At 37.2% G+C, this 24,977-nt stretch overlaps 1 protein-coding gene across 1 annotated transcript in view; it reads right to left on the bottom strand.

Annotated features, from left to right (window-relative positions):
- The window catches only part of MMP16 (matrix metallopeptidase 16), a 264,340-nt gene extending 247,266 nt beyond the window's left edge, over positions 1–17,074 (bottom strand). The window contains exon 1 of the mRNA XM_069466260.1: positions 16,943–17,074. Within this exon, the coding sequence (XP_069322361.1) occupies positions 16,943–17,074 (132 nt within the window). The remainder of the gene's footprint in view (positions 1–16,942) is intronic.
- Positions 17,075–24,977: the final 7,903 nt, after the last annotated feature.

The following is a 24,977-nucleotide window of genomic DNA, read 5'->3' as shown; positions in this document are numbered from 1 at the left end:
ATGGAACTGGAGACCATTACCCTAAGTGAAGTATCTCAGGAATGGAAAACATATACTCTCTAATAATTGGGAGCTAAATGATGGGCACACACAGACACAAAGAGATGTAAAGGACATTGGAAACCAAGGAGAGGGGAGGGTGAGAGAGGGTGAAGGGTAAAAACTTACTTATCACAATGAACACTGTTCTGGTAATGGGTACACTAAATGCCACAACTTAAGCCTTATACAAGGTATCCACGTAACAAAAATATTTGTACACCCTTATTATTTTGAAATTTAAAAACAACAATAATAATAAAAGAAAATCAGGTTTTTTAAAAAAAATAACTGGAACCTGCAACCCTTGGGCAGATGGCTGTCCTCAAGAAATAATCTTGGTATGTTTTCTCATTCCTAATATGACACTAAAAATAGAAGCCTCATTTTTCCTGTTAAATGCAAAAGTGATTAATGGTCACTTAATATTCAAAGACTACATTTCCTAAATTAGATGTAACCCAGATAGACAGTACACATATCAATGAAAGATTGAAAAAGTCTTGTATTTTTCCTATTTTTGTCCTACCTATTGCCAATATGGAGGAGTTCAGCAAAAGAAAATCCATCAAATTTTTAATTTTCTTGAGTAAATTCTTCATGGGTCTTTAATATTGTGATTGTTAGAACACTAAACATGATCTAATTTTAATGTAAGTTATTTCAAATAAGTACAAATTATTATGTGATTATTCAGTCTTCAGGTTTTACATGCTAATGGATGCAGCAGTTGACAGCATATCAACTTTTTTTTCTTATCCATGTAGCTCAAAGACAGATTGAAATGAATTAAGCCTCCAGTGAAATACAAGTAAATTTCTGTTTGCTCTTTTCTAAAAACTGTCTTGAGGAAGTTACTGTTTAATAACAGTAATAACTACAACTGAAGTCAATGAACTATTAATAGAACAAAGTTATTTTCTTTTGATATTTTTCCTAGGTGTTCTGATACACATCTCTGAAAAAACTGACCAATTGTACAATATTTTTGATATAAATGTTATTGGTGAATGAAGATAGAAAATGCTATTTATACCACAAACACTGAAGTAACATGATGGAGATGACTAGAGAAAAATCCAGAAGTCCATGTAGCTCACTAGTTGACCATTAGACACTAAGATAAATATGACCTTTGATTATTTGAAGTTTAAACATTTTTAATAGAGTAACTGAAGTTAATGTAAGGTAAAAGCACCATCTTGTCACCCAGTGTGGGCTAAATGAGTTAAGGGAGAAGACAACTATTGAAATAGATCAGAAAATATCAATTTCACTAGAAACACCCATGAATAGGGATTCTGTAATCCACTAATACCATCAGTGTATACGTATAGAGCTCTCCACTTTTTGCACGGCAGTGTCCAGTTCGTGGAATACGGTGAAGACCAAGACAGATATATTCTGGCTCAACATAAAGTTATAATCTACTGTGAAAGACATATATGAATCTATCACACAAATACCTTCTACAACAGATTATTTGCACAGGCATTTAATTTACTCTAATATACCAAATTTAACCATACGCTCCAGGCAAGAAGAGAAAAAAATTATTTATTTCAGCCCCCTTAAATTTCTCTATTAGCAAATATGAATTTGGCCTACATATTTCCAGAGACAGGAAGACCAAAACTCAAAGGCACAAAGAAATGAAAGACATTGATATTTGGCTTCTTAGTGTCCATGGGCCAAGTCTTAGCAATGAATAAGCCACTGAATATATTTTCAATGCTAATTTTAAGAGTAAGCCTATATCTTACGTACACATGTCAGTATTTAACTTTGAAGTAAGATAAAATACTGAGTATAATTACAAAAGATGCTTTAAAGAGTAAGAAGTTTATTATAAGTGCATAATGGGGACATTACCTGGTGAAGGTTAAGATGGAGATTTAAAGAAAAGGCCTGATAATGTTTATGCTGAACAATAAAAAGTGTATAGATGGGTGGGGAAGAAATGAAGGAATTAAGTGTTTTGATAGAGACTCTAAGGTGGAAGGATCTTGGCATATCAGGAGGAAAAAAAACAGTGTAGCTACTAGGACAAAGGTTCTCAAAGTTTGGTCCAGGAACTTCTGAATGTCCTAAAACTCTTTCAGGAGTTAAAACTATTTTAATAAGATGTTATCTGCCTTTTCACTCTCATTCACTTGTGATTGACAGTCGAGCTTACATGATTTGTAACTGCAAGTGTGAACAATCAAGCAGATGCAAGAATCTAGCTATCTTTTGTTAAGGCAGATTTAATATTAAAGGTATATGGGAAAATGTAAGGCAATGCCACTTTTCTATTATTTTGTTTTGTAAAATTTATTTTTCACAAAAATGTTATTTATGATAACATCATTTTAAATTAATTTTTAAATAAATATTTTAAAATTTTCTCAGATTTATCTAGTATCATAAATATAGATAGATACAAACTACATAGTAGAAGCTTTTGGGGGTTTTCATTCATTATTAAGAGTGTACAGGTGTACTTAGTGTGAGGCCTTCTGTGCTAGATCTTGAAAAGCAGGAGATGAGCTCTGAGGTATGAGGCTGGAAACAGGGCTGCATCTGATAATGAGAGGCCACGCAGGCCACGGGGTAATACAGTATGTCAAGACCAGATACAGCAGAGGCATGAAATAGGCTTGTCCTAAAGCAGACATGAGAAGTGAAAATATTGAAGATCTATGTTACAGGAAATGAGGCAACTGATTAGGAGCAGCGAGTGAGGGTCAGGGAGCTGGGGGGCTGGCACCCCACTCCCGGCATGAACACCCAATGAGGTAGGTGATACCAGCACAATGATGGGCTGCACTGTCTGAGGGAAAGGGCAGATCAGAATGTTTGTCATTGTGCACAGCAAGTTGGACTTGTCTGTAAGGACAGGTGGACGGATGAGCATACCGGCTAGAGCTGAGAACAGGGATGCAAACTGGACATAAAAACTGGCAGTTGTCTTCGTCTAGGTATTTTAAGCCACAGGGATCCACTGCCCAAAGAAAGATTACAGAGTCAGACATGCCCCAAAGCCAAAGCCAAATCCTGATCAACTCAATATTTTATAGTTAGGCACTTTACTTCTATAGAACAGTGTTATAAAGAAGATTGCAACCTACTTTCCATCTCAATCTAGGCTACAGCATATGTGTAATACCAGCAGCTATCATTATTAGGTTGGCTACTATGTACTAAGAACTGGATTACATATTCGATGTGCTATTTTTAACAGCTATATTGAAGTACAATTGCTATACAATAAGCAGCATATATTTAAAATGTACAATGTGGTAAGTTTTGACATACACATGAAACCATCACCACAATCAAAGAAATCAACACATCCACCATCATCAAAAGTCTTCTCTGGCCTCCTTGTAATTATTTCTTCCCTGTCCTCCCACTCTCCTCTCCTAGTCCACAGGCAATTGCTGATCTGCTTTCTGTTGCTATAAATTAGTGTCCATTTTCTACAATTTTATGTAAATGGAATCACACAGCATACGCTCCTTTTGTCCGGTTTTGTTCATCAGCACAATTATTTTGGGATTCATTTATGTTTTACCACATGTCAACAGTTCATTCTTTTTCATTACGAAGTAGTATTCCATCATATGGATGTATTAGAGTTTGTTATCTGTGCACACGTTGATGCTGATGGACATTTAGGCTGTCTCCCATTTTTGGATAGTCTTTAAAATTTCATGCAATTCTGGTGTACTAGTGAGAAATCTTTCAGCTTTTTATGTGTCTGAAAAATTGTTTATATTGCCTTCATATTTGAAAGACATTTTTTAAGTCAAGAGGGTTTTTTTTCCTTTCCATATTTTAAGACGTTGCTCTTCTGTCTTCTCCTTGTGTTGTATCTGACAAGAAATATGTCATCTTTTCTTTGTTCCTCTACATGTAAGGTGTCTGTTTTTCTCTGCCTGCTTTTAAGATTTTTTTCTTTATCACTCATTGGAGCAATTTGATTATGGTGTGCCTTCATCTAGTTTTCTTCATGTTTTTTGCGTATGAAATTCATCAAGCTTCTTGGATCCGTAAGTTTACATATTTTCCATCAAATTAGGAAAAGCATTGTTCTATCTCTTCCTCCCTTAAGAGACTCAAATTACATGTACATTAGGCCACTTGCAGTTGTCCCATATCTCACTGATATTCTGCTCATTTTTATTTTAGTTTTTAGTTTTTATTTTTTTTTTATTTCAGAGTATTGGGGGGGTGGCGTACAAATGCTCTGATTACATAAATTGCCTTTGCATCGCCTGAGTCTGCTCATTTTTTCATTTTCTTTTCTGTGTGTTGCTCCTATTGCTGTAACCTAAAGTTTACTATTTTTTTCTTCAGTAATATCTAATCTGTTAATTTCAAGTTTTTCATCTCACATATTGTAGTTTTGATCTCTATAAATTCAATTTGAATATTTTTTTTTGTATCTTCCAAGTGTCAACTTTTGGACATAAAGAATATCATTATAATAACTGCTTTCACGTCCTTCTCTGCTAATTCTAACATCTGAGTTATTTTTAAATCCAGTTAAATTTATTGAATTTTCTTCTCCTTATGGGTAGTGTTTTTCTGCTTCTTTATATTCTTGGTAATTTCTTACTGGATGCTAGACATTATGAATTTTAACTTGTGGGGTGCTTGGTATTTTTGTATTCTAGTAAATACTACCAAGCTTTGTTGTGGAAAGCAGATAAGTCACTTAGAAACAGTTTGACCCTTTCAGGTCTTCCTATTAAGATATGTTAATCAGAACCAGAGCAGTGTTTGGTCCAGAGCTAATTATTTCCCACAAATGAGGCAATGTACTGCTGAGTACTCTACCCAATGCCCTGTGAAGTCTGAGGTTGAGGGAGCCGGCACTATCATCAGCCCCTCATGAGCACCGGGCATGATTCCATCTGATCCTTTTGATTGATTCTTCCCCTGGCCCCCATTAGTTACTTCCCAGGGTGGCACAGACCAGCTCTCGACTGCATACTCAAGGGGAACCCTCTGCAGGTCTCTGGTGTTTTCACTTTTTGCAGATCTCTCCTCTCCACCTTTCTGTCCTGTGAACACTAGCCACTTTGGTCTCCCCATATGCCAGTTCCATTCCTTAACTCAGGGAGTCCACCTGGCTCAACCTGGGTTCCAGCTTCCTGGTACTACAGCTGGGAAACCCTCTCAAGGCAGTAAGCTGAGATAATCACAGGGCTCACCGCATTTGTTTCCCATCACTCAGGGATGACTCCTTCATTACGTGACGTCTAGTGACTTGTTTCATGTATTTTGTCTGTTTTTTCTTTTGGTTATTTCAGAGTATCGGAGAGTAAGTCAAGAGCCTCTTACTTCATCTTTGTCCAGTATCTCTCAACTCTTTTATCTTACAACAATCTTCAAGTTGGATACTCTCATCTCTATTTTACTTATCAAGAAATTGATAAGAATTGAAATCATGTGGCTCACCCAAGACTACAGAGCTTGTATGTGACATAGTTAAGATTTTTAAGTATTGCTTCCAAAGCTCTTGCACACAGACATTGTGATATTCAGTACAGGAATCTCTCTTTTTTTTGTGCCTCACTTTATTGGGATTCACAGATAATGCTTTTCTATTTATTTTATTTTATTTTTTTTTTTACAAATTGAAGGTTTGTGGCAACCCTATGTCAATCAAGTCCAATAGCACCATTTTCCCAACAGGATGTGCTCGTTTTGTGTCTCTGTGTCACATTTTAGTAATTCTCACAATATTTCACTTTTTCTTTATGATTATATCTGTTACATTGATCTGCAATCAGTGATTTTTTTTCACATTTATTGAATTTATTTGACTACAGTGTGCTTTTGTTTGAGAAACATCTTGCTGGACTAGTTTATGCAGAACATATTATGAGATATGTAGTAGAACAGTGATTCAAAAAACTTACCTTGAATTGAAAAATAACTATTCGCAAACCTCACTCTTTGTGATCAGTGATGTTTGATGTTGTTACTGAAATTGTTTTGAGGTGCCATGAACCATGCCCATTTTTAAGGGCAAACTAAATTGACAAATGCAGAGTCTGTTCTGACTGCTTCACTCACTGGCCCTCCCCCGTCTCTCTCCTCCTTGGGCCTCTCTATTCCCTGAGACTCAAAGATAATGAAATTAAGCCACTTCATAATGGTTTCCAAGTATGCAAGTGAAAGGAAGAGGTGCACATCTCTCACTTTAAATCAAAAGCTAGAAATGATTCATCTTAGTGAAGAAAAAGACAAGATAGACAGAAAGCAAGGCCTCTTGCATCAGTTAGCCAAGATGTAAATGCAAAGGAAAAGTTCTTTAAGGAACTTAAAAGTGCTACTCCAGTGAATATATGAATAACAAGAAAGTGGAACAGCTTCACTGCTGATACGGAGAAAGTTTGAGTGGTCTACATAGAAAATCAAATAAGCCACACATTCCCTTAAACCAAGCCTAATCCACAGCACGGCCCTAACTCTCTTAATTCTATGAAGGCTGAGAGAGGTAAGAAAGCTGCAGAAGTTTGAAGCTAGCAGAGGTTGGTTCATGAGGTTTTATAAAGGAAGCCATCTCCATAACATAAAAATACAAAGTGAAGCAGCAAGTGCTGATGTAGAAGCTGTAGCAAATTATCTAGAAAATCTAATTGCTGAAGGTGGCTAATTAAACATACTTTCAATTGAGACTATTGGAAGATGATGCCATCCAGGACTTTCATAGCTAGAGAGGATAAATCAAGACCTGGCTTCAAAGCTTCAAAGGACAGGATGACTTTCTTGTGAGGGGCTAATGCACCTGGGGACTTTAAGTTGAAGCCAATGCTCATTTACCATTCCGAAAATCCTAGGGCTTAAGAATTACGCTAGGTCTACTCTGCCTATGCTCTAGAAATGTAAAGTATCCACAAAGCCTGTATGATAGCACATCTGTTTACAGCATGGTTTAATGACTATGTTAAGCCCATTATTGAAACCTACTACTCAGAAAAAAAAAAAAGATTCCTTCTAAAATATTTCTGTTCCTTGACAATGCACCAAGAGCTCTGATGGAGATGCACAAGGAGATGAATTTTGTTTTCAAGCCTGCTAAAACAACTTACATTCTGCAGCTCATGGATGAAGGAGTAATTGTGACTTTCAAGTCTTACTATTTAAGAAATACATTTCAAAAGGCTATAGTGCCATAGATGGTGATTCCTCTCGTGGATCCGGGCAAAGTAAATTGAAAATCTAGAAAGGATTCACCATTCTAGACACCATTAAGAATATTCACATTAACAAAAGTGTGGAAGTAGTTGATTCCAACCCTCATACATGACTTTGAGGGGTTCAAGACTTTAGTGGAGGAAGGATCGGTAGATGTGGTGGAAATGGCAAGAAATGAGAATTAGAACTAGAACATGAACATATGATTGAATTGCTACAATTCCATGATAAAATCCTCACTTGTATTTATTTAGTTAGGAGCCTGGGTTCCTCAGCTAGCCTGCCTGCTTTGATTCTAGGCTACTCCACTTCAGTACTTTATAGCAATGTAGTATTGGCAAGTTCATTAACCTCTCCATACCTCAGACTCCTCATTTGTGAAAAAGAAATAGTGCTAACAAGATTATAATGAGAATTAAATGTATTACTATATATGAAACATTTGGAACACTATTAGGCACATAGCAAGTGTTCAACCAATGTTAAACAACATTGTTTTTATTAGCATTAAAATAAGATGTTCAAATAAATTCCAGGTATTTCCATTTTACTGGTTGTTTGGATTTTTTTTTATCTAATTTGAATACAATATCAGAAAGTAGTTGTTACTATCAACATATCCCCGGTCATCAGAGGGAACACAGGACCTGGAACACCACCGTATTCTTCCTTACAAAGGAGAGTGGTCAACATTGTTTCAGTGCTATTATTACAAAACCTGTGCTACAGACAGGCAATAAAGATCACACATCCATTATATAAATGGCCAAAACAAGGCAAAGACCACTTAAGTAATTTGCTTGAGTCACCCATGAAGCAAATGACTTCACTCAACCCATCATACCATGAGCAAAAGGGTGAATTTTAAGAGCAGAGTTGTTGCAATGTAAGAAACACCCAATCCTCCAAAAAGAATTTTATCCGTAAGTGTCAGTGCTCTTGATTGTTTTGTAGGTTTGTTCTCAATTTCATACAAACCATTGAGTATACAGTTGTTTTTGTAAGCTATTTGAATCTATTCTACTTTATTTATGGTGAAAAAGGGGAGAGGTGTTCCCATAAAATTCTTCCCAAATTTGAACCCCGGGGTCCTGCAATATAGCTAAAATATGAAGTTCCTAAGATTCCAACTAGAAGAAACAAGTAGGACAACAAGAAGGAATGACCTGGCAATTGTTCAGAGTAAAGAAAGAATGAATGCACCGGCATTAGAAAACTAAAACAAATGAAAATGTGTAATCATTATAAACAAAGAGAAACTATTTAGACATGATAGGAATTCAAATGTGAAACACGTTCCCTCGGGGAAAAATGTCTCCACTGACATCAGTGGGGTCTGATCGATCTCATCAGCCACATGCCTGCCTTCCATTAACATCACATCAGGTGCATGCAATTGGGGACATGAAGTGAAATTCATAGAAGTATCCAGCTTCCCCTAAAAAAGGGCAGTTTACTCCCCCTTAAGTGTGATAAAAACAAATACTGTAAAATTCCATTTCAGTGAGTAGTTTATTTGGGTTTACTTGGTCATCTGAATACATCACTCTAAGAACTCTCTCTCCTGAGAACATCCATCTGTGGGGCCATGGTTTACTTCAATTATTCATATCTCAGTTAACTGACTAGATTTAAAAACTTAAAAAAAAATCTGAATGATGCTTTTGAGTAGATTATAATATCTGAATTAAATGTTGGCACGCCCTAATGCCTTTTTATCCTCCTCCCTCTACCAGACATCATATAACATGGTAAACTGAAAACATTTCTGAGGTTTCTATTTAGAGAAACCAAATGGTTTCCCACTTTTATGGATCATTTCTTACATATATTTAAAAAGAAGAATAGGTAAAAACTATTTTAAAATCTGCTTTCACTGAAAAGTATTTATTCAATAGATCCTATGGCAAACATTAGAAAATAAAATAACTTTAGTCTCTCAAGCTTTTAAAATTGGATTTTTCTGTCCGGGCACAGTGGCTCATGCCTGTAATCCTAGCACTCAGGGAGACCGAGGCACGAGGATCGCTTGAGGTCAGGAGTTTGAGACTAGCCTGAGCAAGAGTGAGACCCCATCTCTACTAAAAATAGAAAAATTAGCCAGGCATGGTAGCGAGCGCCTGTAATCCCAGCTACTTGAGAGGAGAATTGCTTGAGCCCAGGAGTTTGAGGTTGCTGTGAGCTAGGCTGACACCACAGCACTCTAGCCCGGGTTGCAGAGAGACTCCATCTCAAAAAAAAAAATTGAATTTTTGCTACAGATTATCTAAAAGCCATTATTAAATTAAATTTATCCCTCTTCTAATCTATAAAACCATAATTATTTCATAAACTCATCCCAATTAGTTAAAATGGCAACACCAAAAGCACCTACAGTTACTATAAAGTATAGTTTCTAACCTATTCCACACCTAAAAACAAGAGAAATGTAAAGCAGTCCAACATTATAACATTCTTTGTCATACTGTCATACCCAGGACTTTCCCACTGGAAAAGTGCTAATTTCCTTCTTAGTTCATCAAATATGTAATCACTGGTACCAAGAGGCTCTCAGTAAACCTAGCTTAAATTTTAAATTGTTAAGTATATGTTCATTTATTTCTCCAAACTCTCTGTGATTGGCTATGATTCATTTTAAGACATTTGATTGCACCTAGGATCTGTCCTTGATTTTAAACCAAGCTCTTCCAAGCCACTGGAGTCTTTAAACAGCTCAATAGCTCCCTCTAGCCTCTTTTTATATGCTACACCCAGAGGTCACATTTAATCAAAGGTTAGGGGCTACAGTGGGATTACTCTTACTCTCTTGGCTAAGCTTCTGTTCTGTGGCTCATCAGGCTATTCCACTGATCCAAACCTAAGGATGTACAATGCCAAACAGTAGTGGTGAAATACCAAGCAAATAATAGCCATTCAGAGTGCTAAATTACAGGAAGCAACAATCAAATATGGTTTCATGAATAACCTCAAAATCTATAAATAACTTTCCCAAGATAAAGGAAAAGAAGGCAAAAGAAAATCTGAGTGTTACAAACATTATTTCTTAGTATTTTATCTTTTTAGCCTGGAATTTTTTGTTGTTCACATAAGCTGTATATTTTATCAAACAAATGCAATCTGATTTTTCACATTCAAAATCAAATATGTGGTGAAGAACAAAAAACCCTCAAAGAGCTATGTGCCAAAATTATTTCCCAAAATGGGCAAATGGAACACACAGTATAAGCACATCGTTTCACTATAAAATATGTGCATGTTTGTATACATATACAGATAGATAGATTCAAATTTTGAGACCCTCTCCCCAAAAATTCTCAGCTAAAACTCAGAGTTTGAACTTATTTCAATTTGCCTATTTTTGACTGAAGTACCACCTGTAGATGATGCATATTTTTCAAAATAACGTTAAATAACACTAAGCCATGTTTTTAAAATTAAATTTTTAAATTTCACTACCTTTGCCAAAAATTGATTGGAAAATTGCCTATCACTTGCTGTCAGTGTTTTTACTACTCAGCAGAGGGCTAGAATTATTTCCAAAATGGAACCCCCTACACCCTTTGTCACTATAGATGCTAATACATATTAAAGTTATATATTCTGTACTGCCTAATGATATTAATTTCAGAAAAAAAAATCTGAAGTATCTACTTTGTGATTTAGTTGCCCCCAAATTTATAGAATAAACATGTACAACCCCCCCCCTTTGGCAATGTAAAGTAAACCTTGGAGGCTAACTACTAAAAAATTCCAAATTTAGAAAAGGCCTTAGTGACAGTTTAGTTCAAGTCTCATTTTTCCAGATAGAAGCACTGAAGAAATTATTTGTCCAAGTTCAAAAGTTATGCCAGTGAGAGGACCAGAGTTCAAGCCCACATTCTTCGACTTCCATCCCAGTGCTCCATCACACTATGCTACCACCTATCTTCCCATTTCGAATACTATATGGACAAATTTTTGGCTTTTTCTAAATGTCTTTGTCATTGTACAAAACACTTTAATCTTTTTCTGCCCATTCTGATGTCTCCCCTATAAATTAAAAAAAGAAAGACTTTTATGTTCTGAATTTTAGGTATAACATAGAGCTGGCCTAAATCATATACTGAATCCTACCAATACTATGGAAATGAAGCACTTGGGGCTTAAGCCAATAAAAATAAACAAGCCTATTGAAATATAAAGGCCTATTTATTTTCTATGGTATTAGAAAAGATGAACAGATTTCAGTGAACTCAATCTTGTGAAAGAAGGTGTGAGCTGAACTTGACATTCTATGATAGTAACAGATGACAAGACAAAATGTGAAAATCACATTCTTCAACTAAACTGTCTAAGAAAAACCCACGGGAAGAAAATGTACTGATGTTACATTTAGTTGATTTTCAGTACATTTGTTAAAAATGAAAAAAGGATTTAAATAAAATCTTCCTAGACCAGCTAGCACACCCTAACCTGACAGACTTTTATGTTATTAGATGCCATCATGTCAATTACCTCTGCATCAACTTTTATTTTCTAACAATGAAATCTACAAAGTATTGAGTTTTTAACCATGCCAACACGTTTCAAGCTATTTTATATATATATATAGATAGATAGATAGTATATACACACACACATATATGCATGTGATATATACATATTCATTTAATCATCAAACAACCCTATGAGGCAGGCACTATCAGTATCCTCATTCTACAGATATATAAATTAAGGCTCACAGAGATTAATAACTTGTCCATTATTACACAACATGCAAGCAAAATGAATGGAATTAGAATCAGACAGCCTACTTTCAGAATATGTGCTCTAAATTACCGTATTCCTCCATAATAAAAAAATGAATCGATGGATGTAATTATATTCACAGATATTTAAAATAAATTGTGACGGAAAGTAACATGAAAAATAACTATCTCAATTTCAAATATACATGTCGAAAGGTCAAAACATTCCTGAAAGAGTAAAGAAATAAATCTTTCTCTTCCAACACTGAATAAATGTAACTCATTGATTCAAATGTTTGATTTTGTTGTTGTTGTCCTGAACTAATTCCAATTAGTCATCTACCAAATATTCTGAACAGGTACATTTTGAGTAACTAGAGTAGGTCAATAAGTCAAGTAAATTTACATAAAATAATTTATTAATCGAACTTCAGATAAAAGAATTATATCACTGAACAAGTGCATTAAAATTTTCTTATGTTAACCTTGATTAGCGTGAATTTAAAAAAGTAGAAATTTTGTATCTGTCACTTTTAACTTGACTCCAGAAATAGTAAAGTTGTTATTGAACCCAACTTTATCCTTAATTGATAAGGGAGAAGAGATTAGATGAGAAAGGCCAGTGCTATAGAGAGGGGTGAGCTTGGACTGTTGCTCTCTATGGATTTCTTAAGGGGATAGTAGGACAAAACACACCTTACTGGTATATGCTCACCTAAAAAATTCTCATGAATAAACCTAGATCTGAGGAAAACCTGCCCAGCCAACTCTCAACAGAGAAAGGAACAGTCAAAGTGGGACATGTAGGAGAAGGTGGGGAACCTTAGGACCATTGAGCCTTCTGGTCTCCTTGGTCAAAGTTTTTAGCCTTTATGAGCATTCTGAATGCCCAGAATATTTGAGATGTCTTGCTAAGCCTGCAATCTTGCAATAGATAAAAGTCTTTATGAATCAGTCACACAGCCCCTGTTGCTGGACAGTTAAAACTGATAAACTGCTACAGTGGAGAATTACAGGATATAGTCAGAAGAGTTCCTTACTCAAGGAACCATGGTGTCACCATCCTTCCATGAGCAAATTAAATAAAGCACCTTGATTATTTAAGCAAGTAGAGAACAAGAGATAAGAAAAAAAAGTGTCCCAACAGATGACATTTTAAAATTTACATCTAAAAAAAATATAATTTTTTATCTCTGAAATGTCTCATAACCAATTATTGCCAAGTTTATATGCAATACAAAGCTACCCAAAGCAAACTCTGAACTTTTAGGTATTTTCAGACAAACCTGGCAAAGGTAAGTAAATTCTAGATCAGTTAAATAAATATATTGCAAAAAAAATTTAGAAAATAGTTATACTCACAATTCATAATATTTTTTTATCAAATATCCCACTGAAATCTACACTCTCTTCTTTCTTAAATTATGAACAATAAAATAAAATTTTGCTTTATCAAGATTTTTTTTCTGTCACAAGAGTAATCATCTTCTTATGCTTTGATATATGTATCACTTAGAGATTTTGCATGTTTTCATTTTATCATTAAATTGGATTAAAAATTTTTTCTTCACTGGAACTGTGTGCTATTGTTTAAAAATCAATAAAGAATATGTTGTTCACATATGTAACATTTGACAAACTACCAAAGTTGATAATGAGAGTCATTAGTATCACAAACTATATTCTACTTCAAATTTCATAACAAAAGTGCTTACTGCACCTCCTCCAAAAAATACACAGGATTATGAAAATCCCCACTAACGAGATAAGTGTTTTAGTGACAAAATGATCTTTAAGACAGTAGAGATTAAATCATAATTCTTTGTTAATAATTTAGCTTCTTCTGACCAATGAACATCTCTGATTCAGGTTGCTGCCCAATGACAATAGTTTTTTACTTTAGTTAACATCAGTGAATTCCTTTGCATCATGCTAATTATTACACACAGACCCACTCCCAAAAAAGGGATCCAATGATACGCGAAAGTCTTTGTCCAAGTAAGTGTATACTGAAAACTTAACATTAAAAGTGTTCCACCTGAAATATAAGTAGAAAAATGATCTCTTTCATAGTATTACGCCTGGTAGTGTCTGGCCCTTTCTTAGCTATAAAAGATGTGCCATTTTGCTTCTTAAAATACAAGACAAAACAAACAAAACCAAATGCACTCTTTCTCTATAACAGGATTTCATCAGTATATTAAAAAATATCTCTCATGTTGATAATTGGCAATTCTGAATGTTTATATTCTTAAAAATCAGACAGGAAAGAGTTAACATGAATACCTTTCCTCAGAAAAATACAGGATTTTAAATCTTAAATCATACAGATGAAAAGTATGAGGGTACCAAAAATTGTTAAATTCAGTGATGAATAAAGCCTTGTAATCTTAGTTGTCAGCATAAAAAGCATCTCTCTGAAGCTTTGTTCCAACTATAATAACTTGGTGTGCTTACTAGAAAAAAATTTTATGATTATATGAGCTTCATGCATGATTGATACCATTGCTGTTTATTTTAAGACTGTCCTTGAGAATCAATCAAATGAAACATTCCCAGTGTGTATGTTTTGCAACCAGAATGAGGAACACAATATAAGTGCCTCTTCTGGAGAGGAAGTGATGGACTATTCTTCCCATTAGTGCTTCCTAGCAAAAAGAAACATCTAATAAAAGTGAATCAGGCAGAAATTCATGTCAGAAAACATCCTGTCATTCTACGTTCTTTACAATATTTTGATTTTACCAGCGGCTACTCTTATAATTTTAAAAAAGAGAGGTTATCGTTACACATAAAGAAGCTTATAAATCCAAGCAAAGAAGTGCTCAAGAGCTTTAAAAACACCCTATTTTGGAATAATCCAAACTATAGCATATAATCTACTCTAAATAAGTAGAAACTCCCTTTGTATCAAGTAAGCTTACTAAGGTCTCAGATGGCACATGACTTTATCCAACATACTTAAATTTGTGCAATAAATATGGATAGAATAACTTAAATACTCTAAAAATGGGAAAAATAACCCTTTTCTCCATGAACCATTGTTTCACACATATCTCAATGAAGAAAGAGAAGTCAATGGAATTCAAAATTAAATCAGTTTTTTTTTAGTAAAATCATAACTTTTTCTTGCATAATAATAGCTGATTGAACTGAGGGATTCCAATATAAAGAAATAAAAGTTTAACTTATGTTTAGTCTCACAAAAGAAACCAAATAATTATCAAACACTGATGTTATCCCAATCTCTCAAAGCAAATCTAATACTCTCCCAAAGCAGATGGCCATCAATCCAGGCTCCCCCTCCCTTCCTATAGAGAGTAAGATATAACCTAGCACTTATTTGACCACCTCCCCCACCCACCCACCTCAGCACCATCTACACTACCAGCAGTCTAAAGCAACGGGCCCTTCTGTTTACAACATTATAAATACAGTTTGCCACTTTCATTCCTCCAGCCTATAAATTAATTATTTCTTCATTTCAACACTAAAGTATCTCTTGATTTAAATGTTAGGTACAAAAATCCATCTGTGGCATGGAATTCCAAAAGTTCAAATTTGAAACCAAGAAACATCTAAGACTTTTAGCCCCCCTCTCTCTTTTTATTCAGAAAAACAAAGTGGTATATTTCAAAGGGTTAAACCATTTTGGTTTTCACATTGGGGTTTTTGTGTAATTATTCATACTTAACATCTGTAAACTTTAACTTTTTTGATGATAATGGTTCTTACTTTTTCAAATACTTTGTTTCTGTACCAACCATCACTTATTACATGGAGTCCTAAAAACATCTTATATAAACAGAGTTATATTCAGAATATGCCTTCACACATGGCATTTATTATGCACACATTGTATATAAATTGGTTACATGAAGCATGTTCAAATACTGTGCAACAGGTCCTGCTATTGTGTAAACACACACTCCCAACAAAATGACAGTAAGCTCTGTAATATTAACAATATAAGAGAAAAATCACATTACTCCTTGGAGAACTAATCATAATTCTTTTGAGATGTCAGAAGACATCAGACCTAATCAAAAGGAGTATCTTTTACTAAAACTCTCTTACTGTCTTTGTATTCCACCATGTACCTTATAAACTTGTGTTACAGCCCAGGTGTACACACTCTTTCATTGATTTATTGCACATTGCTGGCTTTAGTGCTGAGTTGATGACAGGAAGAGTACTTTGGCAGAGGTCTGACAAGTCTTTATCCTTAAGTTCCCTCTTGCTTTGTGCTGTCTGTTCTCAAAGCTATCAAAGTAAAGCAAATGACAGTCTGAAACCTCTCAGTTTTGTCATGAAAGTGTGAAATCAAATTAAAAACACACCTCACAACTATTACATTGTGCCACGTTTATTTTAAATTGGCGGGGGAGGGGGAGCGAAGACACTTAAAAAGGTGGATTTTATGTCCTCTGTGTAGTCAGATCTATTTACAGTGTATTAAGTTATGTCTAAATGAGAAAAAGACTCCGTCTGCTCAAGTGTTTTGTCACAAACTAATGTTATTAAACATATCAAGTATTCCCACGCTCTCCTCTAGAGTCTTTGATTTTAACCTCCTTTGTTAGGCACCAAACATGGGGAGAAAGATTTCAGGAACAATACCAAGGCAGTACATGATGCCGAGCAATTAATTCTGCCTTTCCCGAGCTGTTTATCCATCATAAAGTCAAGCTGCCTTGTTTAGCTACACGTTTGCTATATGTAGGACTTCTCCTCGGTGAAAAGCATGGACCGGCTACAATTGTGTCTGAGCGCACAGCATCGTGCTTTGTGCTGCCGGGGATAACGGATTCTCGGTCTCACGCGCATCCATCACCTAAGACACAGGGAAACTCAACAAGGGTCTTGGCGTCTGGAAGGGAAACAATGTGTTGAGACCCAGGCTGCTCTGAGCTGCAAGGACCCGAGGAGTGAACAAAATGTTTTCAGGCAAGGGAGGAGGAAGAAAGCCCTGGTACTCTTACCTCCACATTGAAATACTGCTCCGTTCCGCAGACTGTAGCACATAAAATCCAAAGCAAGGTTTGCAAGAAAAACACCCCCGAATGATGCACGAAATCCAACCGTCTTCCAGTGCTGAATGTGAGTAAGATCATAGTGAACTGTGCTTCAATGGATGGACAAGCTCCCCTTCGTTTTCTCCCTCTCTCCCTCTCCCTCCCTCCCTCGTTTCCTTTCAAAAAAAAGTCCTCCGGGTGGGTAGGGTGCCTGCAGGTTCACCCACAGCCGGGCAAGGGGAGGAGACGGGGGCCCCGCGCTCGGCAGCCCCCGAGAAGCAGCGGCGGAGGAAGGGTCAGCAGCAGCTCCTGTTCACCATTCTCCGGGGTCCGTCACCGGGAACGTGGCGCCCAAGTTCACCGGCGGTTCCGGCTCTAAGCGCCGAGTCGCAGCCGCAGCAGCAGCCGCCGCCGCTGCCGCCGCCGCCTCCAGCCCGTGCGTCCTCCTCCTCCACTGCCTACTCCTCCTCCGCCGCCGCCGCCCCCAGCTTCTGCGGGAAGGGCCTCCGCCGCTCCTCGCTCTCTCGCCTCTGCTTCTCCTTCCCCCTTCTCCTCGCTCCCCTCCAGAATGTTCATCCGTAATCTACATAACTCCTCCTTCCCGGGGTCTGCCTGGCTCTTGGGGCCCTCACCGCGCGCCCGGGGGCGCGCGCGCGCACACGGACACACACACACACACACACACACACACGGACACACACACACACACACACACACACACGCAGACACAGCCCGACACACAGACGCGCGCGCGCTTCTTAAAGGAGACGGCTCATAAAGGCTTCCCTGCTACGGTAGGGCGCACTGGAGGTAACCAACCCGTGAGAAGGGCACTGGTTTGAGGAGAGCTCATTAATAATGTCACCCAACCCTCACCCCCGAGTCAGGCAGCCAGAAACCTGGGCGGCTCCATCCTCCCTGCCGCCTTGCCTCTAGAAACAAGTGCGCCCCTCCCCAGCCGGAGGGGCGGTGCTGGGTGGGGCTCAGGCTGCAGACCCTGGTGGGGCCCGGGGAATGGCCCAGGCCTGGTCTTGGAGAGCGATTGGCATTCTCAAAGGAGCGGCCCTGGAAGATCGGGGTCGCTGGGAGTCGAAGGAGCGCCGGGTCACTGTGTGCTGCTTGGTGGCTCAGGTCGGTTGCCAGGGCTGACCAACTTTAGGAAGCCTGCGATGGCAAGTCCCAAGAGTCCAAAACTTTGTTGGGGTCCGCTGAGCCTATGGCCTGGTGTCTCCCTTAATCTCCTCTACCATTGCTACCCTCCGACTTCCAGGCTCGGGAAGTGGGCATGGGCTTTTGGTGGGGGACTACTCAAATACAGAAGCGGGATGAAAATGCTCACTTTCCAAGTGAACGGTGGATGCGCGTACACTCTGGGACCCAGAAGAGGTGATCCCGGGTGTTAAACAAAACATCTGACCAAAGGGACCCGGGCTCTGGAAAGAAACCAGCTGCGAGGGGAAGGGCTGGGGAAACAAGGCGAGGGAGCAGCCTGAGGAAAGGCGAGTAAAGCAGCTGGCAAGGGCGGGAGGAAGAGGCTGCGCGCAGACCGAGCGGGGGAGAGGCTGGCGGGAGCTAGGAGAGCTGCAGGCAAGAGGGGGAGGCTGCTGGCAAGCAGCGCGCTGGCGAGCACGGGCAGGGGAACTTCAGGAGAGGCTGCCAAAAAGGACTCGCGCTGAAGCAATGTGAGGCAGTGGACAGGGGGGGCAGCAACCACCAGCCCTTGGCAGGTGATGGTTTGGCTGGAAGAGAAAGGGGGAAGGGAGCGAGGCAAGCATCTGTTTGGGGGCAATGCCAATAAATGTGCTTCTCCTTGGCAGCCAGCAGAGGGGAAGAGGAGCCCACGGAAAGAAAAGCAGGCGAGGTTAAGAATAAAGAGTGTTCCAGGTATGACAGATACCACAGCGAGGTGGAAGAGAGAATTGACAAGGCAAATTTCATGGGTGAGTTGGAAAAGCAAGAAGTAGGACTACAAGAGGTCATGTTTGGTAAGCAGATGGAAAATGCTGAAAAATGGCTTGCCAAAAATTGTATTGGACTGTAATAATTTGTATCCTGAAGGAAAAACAAAAAGCCGAAGATGGGACTTTGCAGCTATTGCTTTAAAAACCTGAGACATATACCCACCCAATTTGACCCAAGACCCTCAGGGAGCCTTGCCTGACAGTCTGCCCTGTACACAGCATTCACTGCCCACAAAAGAATTTTAAAGCTGTAATAAAAAGCAATCCATTATATTGTATAGCATATTAAAACTTCCACTATGTTTCCAGAATATATCTCATTTAACTCTTACATCTCTGAGGATTTTCTTCTTATTTTACAGATGAAGAAATGATGATAATAAAAGATAACTCAGGAAAGCATACAAGTGGCAGAGTTCAGACCTGTGTTTTCTGACTCACAGTTCAGTGCATTTTCCACTATACTCCAATGACATTCCATATAGAAATTCATCCCTACTCTTTACAGTTTTATAATCCATAGGTTAATATGAGTTATATAAAACAACCAGCTAGAAGGCAACATGAAAGCAAGGTTATTATGTAGCATATATATGGTGCCAATATAAGATAACAAAATGTGGTGAAGTATTTGTCAATAAATCAAAAACTATTTTTATGTGTGCATTATATCTAGTAAAGTGCAAAATTAGAGAGGGAAAGGGATACAAAAAAATGTTGAGACTCTTTTCCTAGTCCCTGAGATAGTATTGAAGGGAAGAAGGTAAACAAATTTACACAAGATGTGCATGAGAAAACAGTTCTAAATGGTGAAGTCCTTGCTAAATGAGCCAGAATATTAGGAAACTTTACCAAGGAAATGGAATGCAAGTTGAGCACTGGTTAGACTATCATCAAGGAGGGATTTTTCACTGTAAGTAACTTGTCTGTCAAAAAAGTAAATGTATGAGCTCCAAACAGAGAGATGCATTAATAGTGCAATTTGTGGAGGACAAGGTGTGAAGTAGAGCAGCTTTCAATGAAGTATTAACATTTGATCAAATAGGCAAACAAGGACTGCTAAACCATTTTAGATAGGAATAGGTATCTAGGGAAGATTATCTCCAAAATTATGCATAGGATCGACCATGGGAAGGGGTTGGATGCTAAGAGATAACAATTAAAATAAGGTTTTAGTCCAGCAATGAAACTATAAAGCCTGGAGCACTGAGGTGTCCTTGGAAACCTATGCTTTCAAGAATCAATCCTCAAGGGAAAAAAAATCTATTGAAAGTAGAGAATACTAAATTCAAATGATAACCTCAAAGTAGTGATTAGTAAGAATTATATACGTTTTACATTATGTATAAACATTTATTAAACTTAGTGAGCATTCAATAAACAATAAATAAATGAATAAGGATTCAATTCTGGAAATATTAACAGAAATAAAATACTGTTTCATTTCTGTAATGGTGCTCAGTAGGATTCATAGTCCAGTGTGGGAGACAGACTTATAATAATTATTGCAGTGTTGCAAGACTCAGATAGTTACATATGTAAGATGCTATGGAACAGGGTGGAAGAAGGACTTTCCCTGAAGTCCTTGGAGAAAGCATCACAAAATAAGTAGCTCTCAAGTGGAATGTAGAACAAAGAGTAGAAATTTACTTGGAAAATAAGAAAAGAAAGGATATGTCAGACCGGTGCACAATAGAGGAATAAATACACAAGGATGCATCTGTGAAACTACAAATGGTTTTTCAGGGTTACAGGCTAGGGTGTGTGTAAAGCAAGGTCGAAGTCAGAGGTTGCATGGGTGAGTTTGCAGGAATCTGATCAGGAATGGTCTCGCGAGCCATATTTCAGGCTATAAACTCTATCCTGAAGGAAATTTTTGGAGGAAATAATTCAATTTTTACTGCCTTTACTATTTGTTTGCTAACTCCATCAACTTCTAGAAGTTCTCATTTTTTACCTTATATTTCATTAAGCATTTAATATCTACTATCTTTATAGGCCTTATGTCTGCACTTGTCTAATAAGCCTGATGCATTAATTTCCCATATAGACTCAGATGGGTACCTGCAAAAATGAAATCCTTTTTACAGCACAGATGTAAAAAAAAAAAAAAGAAAGAAAGAAAGAAAAGAAATGTAATCCCTTTCTTCGTCAGGTGAGTTTGTTATTCCATCGCTCATCTGTTATATATGCTTATCTTTTAAGGGCCCAGAATTATGAAGATATTCCTATCTCATAGTAATGTGAGCTTCTTAGTTGGTGGTCTTAGAGAGGGAGTTGTTTTCCTATCCACAGTAAGTTAAAATATAGGATATCATCCTTCTCTTTTAGGGTGTTAATGAAATCTTTCCTCACAACTCTTGGCTCTTGCTGTGTGTGCTTTCTGTCAGATACTTTCCCTTTTCTCACAATTTCACAAAACTAATGAACAATCTCAGAATTACATGTGACTGGAGAAAACAGAACCCAAAAGAGATTTTTAAAAACTGGATAAGAAAGCCAACAAGGAGTAATTGCCCCTGGCGAAGATTAATGGCAATTTAATAAAATGTTATGTGGGAGACAAGGGGTGTGAGAAAGTGAGGCAAATGACATACTTAAAAGTGAGCAGCTGAGTGATATGCTGGAGGTACAAATGATTATAACTACCTAAAAGAACATTAAAGGTAAATTATATAACTATTATTGAACCTGATTTCTTAGTAAACTAGAACCTTTGAAATGAATTCTATAGCTTGGGAGGTTACATAAAACTTACTCATTCCTCTGTCATATCAATTTATGTGTTTTCTTCCCTCCTTGCATGAGTTGAACTTTCAGTATTCAGGTTTGTTTTTTGTTTTTTTTTTTTTTTCAATTCAAAGAATACTGAATTAGTGCCAGCTACTGGCATTCTCAGATGCATCTGTTGTCACCAGGGGCATGCATATGTAGAACAATCATCTAGAGCCTTGTTATTTAAGGTATGATCATCTCTGGAGGGAACCGTGGGGCTTGGGAGCTTGTCAGACATGCAGAATCTCCAACTGCACCAAGATTCCCCCTGTGATTCGTAAGTGAGCAATTGAAAGGCACTGTTCTAGAATTTGCACACAAGACAGCTAGTTGAACTGTACCTGCCACCTTAATGTTATTAGTATCCTTCTCTAAGTAAAGGGAGCTGACTAGTTCCAATCAGGGTAACCCTTATACTGATGTGTTATTTTTTTTCCTTCAAAAATATAACTGCATGGCCTGAATATATTGACGTAATTTCTAACTTTTGGTGGTACGATGTTTCCTGAGCACACATTGTATTTAAAAATACTTTCCCACTTGACAAATAAGACAAATTGCTAACTATTATCACTACCAATGAAGACAGCATGATTTTTTTGTGTTTCTTTCATTGGTGTATGCTCTCTTTTCACCTCCCAAACTATGAGTGTTTCTCAATCATTTGGTCTCTTTTCAGTTTTTGTTCATTCATTCCTCCACTAAACATTCATTAACCATTGTAAAATATCAAGCTATTGAAGGTCTAAAAAGGTAGAACCATTCAGCTTGGTTGGGTTCAAAGGTAGGAGAAGTCTTGGACTTTAAAATAGTTTTCACTTGGATTTGCTATTGAAATAAAGAGCTAGCAGTACAAAATACAGAAGAAAGATTTTGTTAAAAAGTGAGTGAAGAAACGGTTCCCAGTATCTCTTTGTTTCTTCATAATGGAGTACCTGAAGTTTGGAGAACCCTGATGGCTGGGGAATATGAGAAACTCGTCAGATCAGAAAAGAACGGAAACAGCAGGCTTATAGCCTTCTACCATTAGGGTAGAGGTGGGGTCTTAACAGTACTGACCGTTGTCAGTACCCATTACCCTATAAGGCCATCCTTCCAGCATTGCAGTTCCCTTCTTCCCTGTGACCTTGGTTTGTTATAACACATAGCCAGGATTTGTAGACGCTCAAAGTCTAACTTTTGTCTTCTCTCACTCTAGAGCGATTCTTCCTTACGTCTTTATCTGTTACTTCTACTCTGGTGATTTTCAGATGTGTATCCCAAGCCTTCAGTACGGTCCCCTCATCTGGAATTCGTATCTATCTTCCCTTGAAACGTAGCATGTCACCAATTGAGTTCACCATTTTTTTTTAGATGGTATATTCCTTAGTTTCCCCATTTCAATCTAGACCCACTATTCCACTAAACCTTGAACATACCTTTGACTCTGATATTAATTTATGCTCTGTGTTGAATCAGTCACCAGTAGCTGTCATGTCTTTTTTGTCCGGCACCCCTCTGATTCATTCCTTCATCTGCACTTAAAGTTAATCACTGTCCCCTATAAATTCATACTCTAGTCATTTCATGGTTAACCACTACAGTAGCCTCCAATATGTTGTATTATAATATATACATATGTTCTTTTTGTCTTCAATTTTCTTCATGCCAAGCCATTGAACCCCCCTCCATTTACTATTCTTACATATCATTTTCAGCATAGACATGGCCTATGTAAATTGGAAGGACATTTTTAAAGTTCTCTTGTTCAAATTTCTTATTATTTAAAAGAGGAAATTGTGGCTCAGCAATCAATACCTCATGTGACTAGTTGGCAGAGGTAAAGAACACACATATATTCTGATTTCGAAGCTGATTGCTTTTTTAAAAGGAAAAGATACATTATAAACTACTTTAGACATTCAAGAAAATACCATGAACAAACAACCCAGTTAAAAAATAGTTTCACTGCTATTTTATTAATAGCAGTGCCATGTAAATACTCACGGAAGACTAAAATTAGATAATATTCTGTGTATTACTAGAAATGTCATAGTTTGGTACATGGTAACAGATATGATAAGAAAGGACATTTCATTACATAGGTGGCTAGTAAAATGGAGAAATGGATTGAGAATCCCTTTAGACACTGTGTAGCTTTAGGAAAACCATTATCTTTCTAAATTTTACTTTCTTTGTCCATACAAGAGATTTCATACTCTGGGTGGTAGTGAGGATTAAACAAGATTTTATGTATGGAAACTTTCTGTAATTTTTAAATAGTAAGCAACATAAAAGGTTATAGCATGTGCCTATTGCATGCTAAACATACAACAGGCAGGCAGCAAAGACTCATTAAGACTCTGGTTAACCTTTAGAGTGATGACTCTATGAGAACATTGCTAATAAGTTACGTTGGGTAGTAACAAGTGCTCTGTGTTTAACTGGTATTAATAGAAATGATAGAGATTTTTTATTTATAGCAAAAGGAAAGGAGCTAGAGAATGGCAGTCTTTAACATTATTAACAAAATATAATTAGTCCTTTTTGAACTATTATGTAGTATATTAAATACACTTTTTATTAGTTCATAGGCAAAGGAAAGGAAATGGAAATTAGATTGGCATCCATGAAAACTATAACATCACCATGAAAATATATGATATAAAAATGAATATTTTATATTAAATTAGAGGCATTGTATTGGAATCTAAACTTAGAGATTTCAGAGATGCTTTTATGAGCTAATTTCCAGTGGTAATGAGAAAATAAACATTCAAGTGAAATGTCCTTTTTCTATATATTAAAACAAAAATAAAAGTGAATTGACCCATATCAGCATAGCTATAATTCAAGGAAGAACAGTAATGGAAAGATGTGAAAAGATGACAGATAATTATTTTGCATATGTAAACCAATCCTTATTTTCTTAATCTGAGTGCACTCATGGTTACATAGATATCCTCACCAAAATATACCAAATCATCTGACTGTAGTTTTAGTATATTCTGTGCTTTCACTGTATATATTTCATCATTTTGAAAATATTTAACCTCATTTATCTTTAATTCTCTCAGGGCTAGAATAGGCAGAATTCTTATTTTGTTTCTTATTATTATGAAACTTAATATGATAATGAAATTAGTTGTCCTTTATATCTTTCACTCTCTGGCTCACTGCTTCCCTGCTTGTTAAACAGTCGAGCATTCTAGGCCTGGTGTGGTGGCTCACACCTGTAATCCTAGCACTCTGGGAGGCCGAGACGGGAGGATTGCTTGAGGTCAGGA

The sequence above is a fragment of the Eulemur rufifrons genome, chromosome 3 (assembly GCF_041146395.1).
Source record: "Eulemur rufifrons isolate Redbay chromosome 3, OSU_ERuf_1, whole genome shotgun sequence".
NCBI classification, from domain to species: domain Eukaryota; kingdom Metazoa; phylum Chordata; class Mammalia; order Primates; family Lemuridae; genus Eulemur; species Eulemur rufifrons.
This window is presented reverse-complemented; position numbering and strand designations above follow the sequence as displayed.